The sequence below is a fragment of the Manacus candei genome, unplaced genomic scaffold, assembly GCF_025592945.1.
Source record: "Manacus candei isolate 608988 ecotype Guabito, Panama unplaced genomic scaffold, ASM2559294v1 h1tg000063l, whole genome shotgun sequence".
Taxonomy (NCBI): domain Eukaryota; kingdom Metazoa; phylum Chordata; class Aves; order Passeriformes; family Pipridae; genus Manacus; species Manacus candei.
The window spans coordinates 2,135,855-2,148,125 of NW_026138111.1; the positions used below are offsets into that span (position 1 = coordinate 2,135,855).

Consider the following 12,271-nt stretch of genomic DNA (forward strand, 5'->3'; position numbering starts at 1 on the left):
AAGAATGCTGAGAAAAAAGGCAGATGAAAGCTAAAGAGACTGAAAACAGTGAAAAATTTTAAACAAATCCTGTGTTGTTCAGCTATTTCCCTGTGAAAGGAAAGCATTTTTATTATTCCCTTCTGGCCCCAAACATATGAGTCACAAACAACAGATGGCCATTCTGAAGTTTCACATTTTATATAACATAAGGATTGAAAAACTCAGGTGCAACAACAAGGAAATGAAAAATTAACACATCTGAGCTAGAACTGAAACACTTTCTTACATTTTAACTTAATTGTGACTTCTATTTTTACTATTTGACAAATGAGATCTATCCAGTTTTCATTCACTGTTAAGATATCACAGCAAGAAATGCTCATATAATTATTTCCTCAAAGGTTTATCTGTAGATCCTGTTATCTTCAAAAGAAGCCATGGGATAGTCAAAACAAGACAATTAATTTGATGGTTCTGTTATCTTCATCCATGTTGTATGTCCATTGAAATTATGTATGTTCTGTATACACAGAAAGCAGGTTTGACCATAAATATTTCTAAACAGCTGTATTACCATTAGTTATTTGCTATATGCATATGGCAAAAAGATCTTTCAAACCTCATAAAACTCCCTCTCTTTTAAGGCCCTGCTGATTAAGGCCTTGATGCCCTGAAGCTATCTGTAATGCATAATATTTAGTGCATGCACCCCTTTTTGTCAGGATTTGAACGAATGGATTATTCCTCAAGAGATGAAAACGGCAATGCTTAACTTCCTTTGACACAGCTATAGAACTGCATGTCTGTGAGAGTTTCCATCAGAGAAATACTGTGCTTAAAACTGCTAAGGCCAAAGACATGAAAAGAAAAATGTTCTTTGAAAGATAAAAGCTTTATTCAAAGGCAGCCTTTAAAAAAGGTAGAGACTACCAACAGTCTAAGAGCTATTAATACCCACAGACACACAGAAAATAAGATAGTTAATTTGAATTATATAACAATACTTACAGGCTTTTGTTGTGGAGCTGTACTCACTAAAAAGAAAAAAAATATAAATAAAATAAAGATATATTTTTACAAAAACAACTCTTTAATGAAAGCAAAAAGCAGCAGAAATCATGTAAAAATATTCTTAACTAAGTAAGGTAGTGATTTTTTTGTTAGTTAGATTTTTTACTCTTTACAAGTGTTGCCTGAAATCATTTGATGTCTCCACTAGAGCACCTGGAACTGGAAGGAGCTGGCAGCAATTTGTGTTTAGTGTGTTGTGGTTGGTGGAGAGTTTATGAAAGTCAGAAAGGAAAGTCTGAATCTGTAAAGAATGGACAGAAAACATCAAATGACTGCAGAGTTGTCACAGATTAAATGTATGTAGTCAGCTGACTGAGCAGGTATAGACACATTTAAACAGTTCAGGGAATATCAGCAAAGATACAACTGCGGTGTATTCAACAGAAGAGCCAAATATTCATGTTTCCTTTATTCTGAAACACGGCAGTTTGACTGCTAGGGTTGGAGGCAAGAAGTAGTGCCTAAGGCAAGAAGTACAACGTCACAGAAAAAGCACCTCCAGCAGGGCCTCTTCCTAAGCACCTCTGAGAAGGATCCCAACAGTGACTAGGTCTGATGAGATTACAATACTGACTGCGAAAACTGCAAGCCACATAAACCCTCCCACCAATAACCAAAACCAGTAGAAATAACCTAATATGAGAGACAGAATCAAAGTGGAAGTGAGAAAGAGGAAGTAAACAGGGCAGAAGAACCTCTCATGAACTTCTTCAGGCAACAGGCATATGGCAATTAACAAACGCAAAATAAAACACAGAGACGGAGTTATTTTATAGGTTCAGATCCTGAGTAAGTTCAGGGAAAAACCTGCTTGTGTGCCCCTGAAAGGGCAAGGTTTTCAAAAATATTCTTAAACCTGAGCACTATCACTGCTATAAAAAGAGAAATTATGCAGAACCTCTTCCTGGAAATGCTGTCAAAAAAACACATCTTCAGCTCCTGTGTGGAAAGCCATATATTTAATTACAATTTTATAAGAACAAAGTGTGTTAAGAACCCCATCAGTATATTCCTTAAAGTACTATTTATTTTAATGTCAGCAAGAAATATAAAGGCTGCATGAACAAAATCAAGCTACTTCCCACACAAATAACACATAACCTTTAGCTATGTGATTACACATTATGTAAAATTCAATACAATGTACTCACAAGTTATAAGATTTTGCATCTAAAAATGTATAATGCCGTGAAACGCATTCTGACCACTGCATTTGTCCCTGATACAGCAGGCATTTTTATTATAACTCAGAGATTTTAATCTGTGATATATTTTCTGACAATATTACAGAGGTAATAATTTCTCCACTGCCTAAAACTGATGTGCTCAACTGGCAAATTAATAGCAACCATAGTACCAAAGATCACCAGAAAAGCCACATTTCCTCCCTGTTAATCTTCACTGATTGCTGTGAACCTCTTCACCTTGGTTTCTCCTAGCTAAACATAATGTACAGTTCCTATCCAAACTCTTGGCAAGTTCAACATGGAATGTTTTACACCCCTAGGAAGAAGGGCATATCACGAGTTCAGTTAGGTACAATACATTCCATTTTCGAGGGTGAAAAACTACAAATCTAAAACTTTTTATTGCCTCTTGAGAATCAGTTATAACTGACAAGAAGGCAGATAATTTCAACAAGGACGCTGATGAACTTGTAATGGAATTAGACATAATTTAGATAAGATTATTAATTATTGTCAATATTAGAGATGCAAGCTTCCAGTGTGACTAAAACCCAGGCATTAAAGCATGTGGGGTGGGATGAGAGTAAGTTTATACCAATAAATCTTTTTCTGTATCTGGGGACCCAGAGAACTTGAATGTGCAAAACCAGGAAGAAAGTATTTCTCTGATGGTTTCCAGAGCAGGAAAAAGAATTGACCAGACATTCATTTTTCTCACGCCATTACTTAAAAATGTTGATTTTCATTGGAGAAAATACTGTTAGCAGTAATATACTGATGGAACTTTACCACACTGCATTTAAATACACTGTCTTACCTGCTGAGCCAGAGGGGGGAGGAGCACCAGCTTTCTGCCACTCGGTAGCCTCAGCAGCCATTCTACGCACATAGGCATCATCCACGCACATCAAAATATTTTCTGGCTTTATATCCGTATGAATGATCTTGCACTTGCTGTGGAGGTAATCTAGACCTTGAAGTACCTAATTACAAAAGCATTTTTAAAAAAACCTGCTTGAAACTGCAATTAAATTTCTTATTAAGAAACTCAACTCTTATCCGCATTTTAAAATAAAGCTAGTTTTATCCCAATGCTCAAAAGTACTCAAAAATTGGAAAAAAGATATTTCCAGGTCACAGTGTAAAAACATAATTTTCCATTTTACCATAGAATTATAGAACTTTCTGAAACAAAATTGTTTGAGGTAGAGTAACATCAGTGCAATAACTGAATTGTTTCATATACAACTTTCATAAATCAGTTTTCAGAACGTGCATGGCACACATTTTGTCCAAGCAGAAGAAAGAATAAGTATTTAGATTATCCTTACTGACATGAACAACCTGGAAGTCTTACCAAACAATGCCACTCTCACTAGTCCAAACTGTTAATTCCAGTCTCACAAAAACTGAAGCTTTTTAATCTCCCAGGACTAAGCTGTTCCTTCTTTTCTCAGGTATGAAGTGATTGAATTACTTGTAACTTTTACCTTTTCTTACATTCACAGAGCAATTCAGGTTGGAAGACTGTGTGATTCAAACCCTCACCATTTAAGCCACACAGCTTCAAAATTGTATTTAATCTCAAAATCAGACCAGCTTGCTCAGAGTCTTTATCCAGTTCATTTCCAACTACCTCCCAAAATGCAGACAGCATAACACTGTGGTTCTAATGCCTGACTACCCTCACTACAAAGAATTTCTTCCTACTATGTAATCAGAATTTCTCTTTCTGTAACTCATAAACACTGCTTCTTGTCTTATCTCTGTGTATTGACAAGAGAAGTCTGGTTCCATTTTCTCTATCTGTGCTGAAGAGATGAAAAGCTTCCCCCTTTATTAGCCTTTTCTTCTTAAAACAAACCAAACCAGTACTCGCACCTTTCATTCATCATATGTTGCTCGTCCTCTTCGTTGCCTTTCAATAAACTCACGTCATTAGGCCAATGTCTTACACTTTGAACCCAAAACTGTACTGAGTCCTAAAGAACTGAAACAGATTCCTTATTCTGCCGCCTACAATCCTGCTAATTTGGCCTACTACATGGTTAGCTCTGGCCACCAAAGGAGCCCACCATTGACTCATTCAGCTTGTCTGCCACAACCCCTCACGCCAAGCTTGGCATCCAGTCTTCACATTTTCAACTTGTTTATTCTTATTCATAACCAGTCCAGCAAGGTGCATCTCCAGCTTGTTTCCCTGCTGATACGCAGCTCACCCCAGGCTACAAAGTTGTCCTCTACGCACTCCAGAAACTTCCTTGAGTGCATGTACCCCACAGAACAGACATCAGGGTAGCTGAAAGTAGCCCAAAAGAACTAGCTTATTCCAGTTGTCTGAAGATGCTTATCATCCACTTCTGAAACTGGCAGCCTGTAGGGGATACATACCAGAATGTCACCCTTTTTGGACTCCTCTCTGACCCTGGCCCATCCTACAGCAGATTTAAGCATTTAAGCTCACAAAGGAGGGCTAAGGAGAATCTCCATCCTTTTTGGGATGCAGAGGGAAAACACAGTGACATTGGATGAGGAAAAGGCTGAGGTACATCATGCTTTCTTCCCCTTGTCCTTCAATAGTTGGATCAGTTGTTCTCTGGGGACCCAGCCCCCCCAGCTTGGACACGGGGACAGGGAGCAGAACAAAGCCCCCATAATCCAAGGTGAAATGGTCAGCGACCTGCTACACCCCTTAGACACACACAGGTCTATGAGGCCAGATGGGATTCACCAAAGGGTACCAGGCTCATTGGCTTGGAGGGGTGCACTGTTTCCTGGGTAAAACTCTGGATGGATGGATGGGCCCACAGAGTGGTGGTGGTGGTGATGGACCAGCTGATGGCTGGTCACCAGTGGTGTCTCCCAGGGTTGCGTGTTGGGATGGTCCTGTTTAATATCTTCATCAATGACCTGGATGAGGGCATTGAGTGCACCCTCAGTCAGACCGCAGATGACACCAAGCTGGGGGAGCATGCTGATCTGCTGGAGGGCAGGAAGGCTCTGCAGAAGGATCTGGACAGGCTGGATCAATGGTTCAAGGCCAGTTGAGTGAGGTTCAACAAGGCCAAGTGATGGGTCCTGCACTTCAGTCACAACCACCTCCTGCAGTGCTACAGGCTGGGGGCAGAGTGGTTGGAAAGCTGCCCAGAGGGAAAGGACCTGGGGATGCTGGTCGACAGACGGCTGAACATGAGCCAGTAGCGTGTCCAAGATGGCCAGTGGCATCCTGGCCTGTATCAGCAATAGTGTGGCCAGCTGGACCAAGGCAGTGATTGTCCCTCTGTACTTGGCACTGGTGAGACCACACCTGAACTCCTGGATCCAGTTCTGGGCCCCTCACTACAAGAAAGGCACTGAAGTGCTGAAGCGTGTCCAGAGAAGGGCAGTGGAGTTAATGAAAGGTTTGGAGCACAAGTGTGATGAAGAGCAGCTGAAGGAGGTGAAAACTGTAAAAAAAGGAGGCTAAGGGGGGGACTATATTGCTCTCTGTAACTCCTTGAAAGGAGGTTGTATCTAGGTGAGGGTCAGTCTCTTCTCCCAGGTAACAAGCAATAAGACCAGAGAAAATGTCCTTGATTTGAGCAAGAGGAAGTTCAAATTATATATTAGGAAAAATTTCTTCACTGAAAGGGTTGTCAAGCATTGGAACAGGCTGCCCAGCAAAGTGGTGGAATCACCATTCTTGGAGGTATTTAAAAGATGTGTAGATGTGGCATTTGGGGACATGGTTTAGTTGTGGACTTGGCAGTGCTGGGTTAACAGCTGGAATCAATGATCTTCAAGTCTTTTCCAACCTAGATGACTCTATGACATATGCTTTTTCCTTGCTCAAACACTATTTCTCCTTACAATCATCTCTCAGCAACTTGATTTTCATAGCACAGCAAAAGAACATGTTTTGAAAGTACACTTCCTAGTGAAATGTTCTGAAGCGTTTCACCTTTTTAAAACTCTGACTCTACGAAAACAGACGGACAGCAATTTTTCAAAGAACAGGTTATTTTCATTTATAATCTGTTTTTCAGAAAGAGACAATTTTTGTTCTTCATCATCATTCTCATCATCATAATGCACTATTTCCCACAGTTCTGATGATATATTTAAAAAGCATGACGTCAACCAAAACTGCAATTTAACAGGAATATCCTTACATCCATGAAGAAAGACTCATTGCTTCAACTTTTTATTTTCTAAAGTGGCTCAGAAAACTCCTTTATCCATGGAAAACCTTGATAAAAAAAACACAACACAACTCCCCGAAAACCCACCAGCATGCGGAAGTGCAGGCTACCCAGAAAGATGCTCTTGCAAACCCCCGAGAATACCCATAAAATTATCTTATCTTAGATATTAATTAGTAAGAGTTCAGTTCAAATATCATAATTCTAACCTTCAAATTGTTAACAATGGTGGCAAAACCTAAATAAATTACAGAAGCAAACCTAATTATTAAATAAACCTGATTATTAACAAATCTTACCTGTCGAATTATACTTTTTACACAACGGATAGGAAGGCCTTGATAGTTGGACTTGATTATCCATTTTAGAAGATGATGTCCAAGTACTTCAAAGACCATACAGACATCTGGGATTTAATTAAGGATGATTTCCAAATAAACTTGTTGATGAGATCAACACAGACGTTCGCTTGCATACTGGCTAAAGCAATCATCACCCGGTTTAGAGGGAAAGCAGTTCCCCCCAAAGTGAGCAGAACATGGTATATGCTTCGGTACCTCATTTCAATTATATATAAACACATACAAAACCAGTGCCCAACTGCAGAACAAATTAAAGTAAAACATTTTAATTACACAAATCTTATCCATTATTTCTACATGTTAACAACAGCACCAGGATGAACAATTAAATAAGTAACTGTAAAAAGTAACTAATTAATTTTTGTTCTCTTTGAAACACTTAAAAGTACTGATTCGGCCTATTATCTCTAGTTTCTAATAAATTTTAAATTATCTGCATAGGAGGTTTTAATAACGAAAGCACAGAGCAACAGTGTTTTAGAAAATGAACCATACTAAAAATCCCTGTTAGGCTCAATTAAGAATCACTTGACAACAAATTCCAGAGTAGTAAGAGAATGGGTCTCTTACAACCTACAATGTCAAAACATTTAATGCGACCCAGCATTTACTACTGGCCACTGACAGAGGCCAACAGTAGGCCAATTAGGGAAGATTATTAGGAAAAAAACAAGGTGCAGGAACTTCCTGTAATTTGTGGTTCAAAGGCTTACTAAGTTAAGCGATTCTACACTTACATACCTGGGTAGATTATCTTTCTATTGAGAAGCTCTTCAGATATTAAACCTAATTTTAATTTTAACCAACCACAACACTCTGACAAGAAGTTATACAGTTTGACTATACAGAATTAATCCTCAGACATGAACTGGGAATGACCTTAATGTCCCTGGAAATCAGAAAGGATGCTAAAATCTTAACTATACAATACTATAACCTTGCAAAGAATAATGTAATACAAATAACAGAAAATTAATTAATTGATGAATACTGCAGGAAAATCTCAATTAATTAAGTTGAACTATCTCAGAGACCATTCATATGGAACTACACTGTTAGTGGAGAAACCTCACCCAACTTCTCTAAGCTTTATTAACTAGAGTCTTGGCAATGATCTTGAGTCATTGTCTTAACTTGTGTCAAAATGAGACTTACCTTGTCACTTTATCATTTACATTCTTTTCAAGTACCTACTGACACACATAGAGATAACTCGAGTTTTAAAATCCACATTCCCTATACTGAAATTAGAGCAAAGGTAAAAAGGTCTAAAGACTGGTCAAAGCACCTTGTGAAGAACTGTAACGAAACTGCTGCTAAACTTCATCTCACTTCATGTTCCTGAATTCCTGTATTAGAGGAGACACTGAATAGTCATTTCCCAATCACACCAATCAGGTCTACTTAGGACATTACAAAATTCTGTTCATTCAGAAGAGGAAACAGTCTTGGTTTCTGTACCCCACAATGAACAGAAGTCACTAGTAGAGCACCCAGCCTTCATGAAGGACGAGCAGAGCACATCAGCTCTGCAAGGCTTATTAACTGAGCCCACGCAGGGAAGTTGCAAAGCTACAGCAACACAGATTTCATAAAGGCAAGACACTGCAACATTCAGAAATGAAATTTAGGACATCCACCCACAGTACTTCAGACCACTGCTGCTGCAGTCTCTTCAGTGCACATTCCTGCCATTCCTCACACTTACAGAAGTGTTAAGCCTTGCCAGTAACCAGAAGAAAAAGGGCTGCAGAGAAGTGAATGACTGAAACAGGAGGGCACCAAGAAGTAAGATGTAAGAGTAATGGCAGAGGCAGACAAAAAGAACGAGGGTCACAAGAAAGAGAAGTGATGTCTACCCAAAAAAAGACTGCAACATTTTGCTGGGAGGACTCTGACAAAGTCAAGGCACACTCAGTACTGGAGAGACAACTGGAATGGGGAGAAGACACAGAGCAGGCTCAGTGTTGGGAGTAGGCATGCAAAAATGTGACTGTTGTCTGATTTACTATCCTGGTCTCAAAAACATTAGCTGTAAGCCAGACTGTCCACAACCAAGAGTCTGGGAAAAGCTATGCATTAACTATTAGGAAACTAGCCTTGCAAGCCTAGGACCCTCCTACAGCACCAACATACTGACAGGTGAGTAGGTCCAAAAAGTCCTCCAGCAAAAATAAACCCGCCCAGTGGACATGCCTCTTGTGGAATGCTCTTCAAAGTAGTATGGGGGATGTCTGAAAGGGGAAAATGAAGTAAAGCAGCAAAAGTGAGAGCAAACAACATTAACTAGCTGACAGGCTTAAGTACTGAGAGTTGTTCCTTCTTGACTCAAATCCTACCTGTAACTATCTACAAACACACATTACTACAGCATTTAGGTGAGGGTTAAAGGTTAGTTAAGCTAAATGAAATGAGGCTCTAGTACCAACACAAAAGACTTCAGGAGGTATTTCAGTTGCTTCTGGATTGGGAGCATTTAGGTGCCATGGCATTTAATTAATGCTGTATATTCTTTGGAGATACATTTATTACAATCATTATAATGTCTGATGGTGTGGGAATGTTTCCTTCTTTATTGTGTCACTTGTCTCTCCAAATTCTTGTTCCATTATGTGATTATCTGATCTTTACTTAAAAAAAGCTACGCTCAAATGAACCTTTATTAAGGCTCTAATAAATATCCAGTGCAAACAAACATAATAATCCACCTTACTGAAAACACCAAAGTGCCCAAGTTCTGGAATTCTATTATTTCATGACAAAATCGTAACTGCCATCTTTTTAAAATATACAGGTAACTAAAAAATTTTCACTCTAATGGAGCATAACACACATTATTAGAATTCCTCTGTATATAAACTTATTACAGCTCCTAGGAGAAAGATGACTGTTTGCAGATACACAGTGCAGGCCAATGGCTCTGCACATTCCCAGCTCTGTTCTACACTGGCTCTTGATAATTTTCCCTGTTTGGAAGACCCATGATATTTCGTGATATTAGCCATCCAAAGGATTCACCCACCACTCTTCTGTCTTGCTTTAACTTTTAAATGTAATCCATAACCAATAATTAAGCCTCTAAGAAGCATATGTTGTTTTAATTTATAGTCAAGGAACAGATCTTTAGTGACTTGCCCAAAGGAAGCTGGAAACAGCAGACCATGGAAAAAAATCTTAAATTACTCTATTTCTCTCAACCTGTTCAACTCAATGACACTAATGTAGCACCGATATGGTATTTTAAAAATGTAAACAGCAACAAAACATTAAAATCAATTACTTGCTCTCTCCCAAGAGAACATGCACCAAAGATTATTTTCCCTAGAAGATAAAAATGAGTTGATCAAATAATCAGTGCAACCAACCACTGCTCAAATAACTCAGGATGCATAAGATACCTGGTATCCTACTTTCATTGGTAGCTTTCAGACAGCTGCAATTCAAATCTGAGTCCAGTATCAGCTCATCCTGAATACTGGTACTTGTCTGGAAAATCTACTTCTCAGTAAGGCAAGGACATTTGCCTTCCACAATAAAACTTCTATACTGTCAGAGTTTTCAACATGAAAACTGTAATAGAATAAATCAACATGAGGTGTCCAATTTTAATCTGCTAATACAAAGCTACCTGAACCCTTAGCACATGATCTCTTTTGGCTTTGTCAACATAAATGCTACATTTCAAAAAGATACAAGTCTGGATATGCTTTCAAAATATTATCACTAACAAAATCTACTCTCCACACTTAGAAATGGTTCTCACCTTTAATACAGTTGTATACATACATGTGAATCTTAGCAAGAATTTAAGAACATTACTGGGAAACTGCTCTGATAAACGGGTAAGAGTTAATTCTACGAATAGTTATGAATGCATTTTCTGATTCCTTATTTCATAATAGAGTTTTACAATAAAAACAGTAAATAGAAATTTTTGATTTCTAAAAATAACTTTAATTATTCTTCAATTGTACAGCTGTCAGCTGAAGACGTGAAGTACTTTAGCCACATTATATTTTTGTGAAGTTAGACAAAATACAGGTATTTATAAATTACTTCTTCATAAGTATCTAAAGTCATAAATTAAACCTATTTTCTGGTAGCACAACAGCAGTATCAAGAAATCCGACCCAGAGTTCTTTGCTGTGTTAAGCAATTTCTTTGATCACCATTGATATTCAGTTTGAAATGACTACTAGCAACTGTATGGTTTATTTTAATTCTTTATAATTTGATAATAAAACTCAGGGGAAAAAAGCAGACTATACTAACTTCACTTACATTTAAGCGCCTCTCTACCATGGCAGCTGACCAATGACACAACCACAGAACACATCAAACTGGGGAAAAGGAGTTAACACCAGTCTCTAACTGAGAACACCTGACCCCACACTCTCATTCTCACTCACCACATCCCCAAAGGCCCCATAACTAATGTCAAGAGACAGATGAATGAGATGAAAACTGCTGCACACTTTTCTCTGGAAGGATGCTTGCTAGTGAGCATTCACATTTACTGAGAAGTCACCTCCATTCCTCTCCTAGAAGGTGAGAGCTGGTGAAAGCCATCTCAATCTGATCTGCTGAAGATTGAAGGCACATCACCAAAATGCAGTATGAAGCTCTCCAGAGGAAGAACTGTCTCTGTCTGGTGGTATGACACCATGAACAATGAGGTCTGCTATGAGGGCTCCAAAACACAACAAGCATACACATAAATACCAGCTATAACAATTTAATGAAAGCACAGTAATATAATAAGCTGCTAAAATATGTAATTAGCAAGGATAACTCAGTTTAGCTCAATTCTAAAATCAAATATATTCACAGACCCAAAATTTTCCCCAAGAACAATATTCAGTCATACTTTACTTTGTCTTTCTTCTTTCCTCTCCCCCTCCTTTTTTTTCAAAGGAAGCATTTGAAGGTAAAGATTTACAACTTTTCCAAAACAAGGTTAACACCTGGCCAAAAGATGATCACGTGAACAAGACAAGAACCTCCACATCCTCCCACTTCCCACGAGAAAACAGAAACCATCTTCTTCACACTTTCTCTTTACCAGTCTAGAACAAAACAATATTTCTTGTAAACTTCAGTTATCACAAATGTTTTCATTAAAACTCTAGTTTTAAAGCAAACTATTTGTAGTTCTACCACACCATGACAGGATTTGTGTGATTTTTTTTTGTTTAATTTTGCATTGTGTTTAGAAAAGCTAGGCTACTTTCACTCCAGGGAGTGCATTACACACCCGACTACTCTTTGCACCTACTTATATTTTGGCGTTCTAGTTTACATATTTAAAGTAAGACTAACTAGAAAAAAATCCAGAGCTAATAGACCATTTTAAATGAAGATGCCATGTTTTCAAAAGGATACGAATTCCATTCATTCCAGAAATTTTGAAGTCATCGATCAGCTGTACAACCATGTCCTTGTTGGGGTCATTAGGGTCACTTTCACGAACCTAAACCAATAATGCAAA

General features: G+C 38.3%; 1 protein-coding gene across 6 annotated transcripts in view; it reads right to left on the reverse strand.

Annotated features, from left to right (window-relative positions):
• SRPK2 (SRSF protein kinase 2) overlaps positions 1 to 12,271 on the reverse strand; it is a 142,271-nt gene that overhangs the window by 24,951 nt on the left and 105,049 nt on the right. For all 6 annotated transcript variants that reach the window (XM_051805067.1, XM_051805066.1, XM_051805069.1 and 3 more), the window contains 4 exons: positions 12,166 to 12,253; positions 6,721 to 6,827; positions 3,058 to 3,223; positions 991 to 1,016 (listed from right to left, as the gene is read on the reverse strand). In XM_051805067.1, coding sequence (XP_051661027.1) covers positions 991 to 1,016; positions 3,058 to 3,223; positions 6,721 to 6,827; positions 12,166 to 12,253 — 387 coding nt within the window. The remainder of the gene's footprint in view (positions 1 to 990; positions 1,017 to 3,057; positions 3,224 to 6,720; positions 6,828 to 12,165; positions 12,254 to 12,271) is intronic.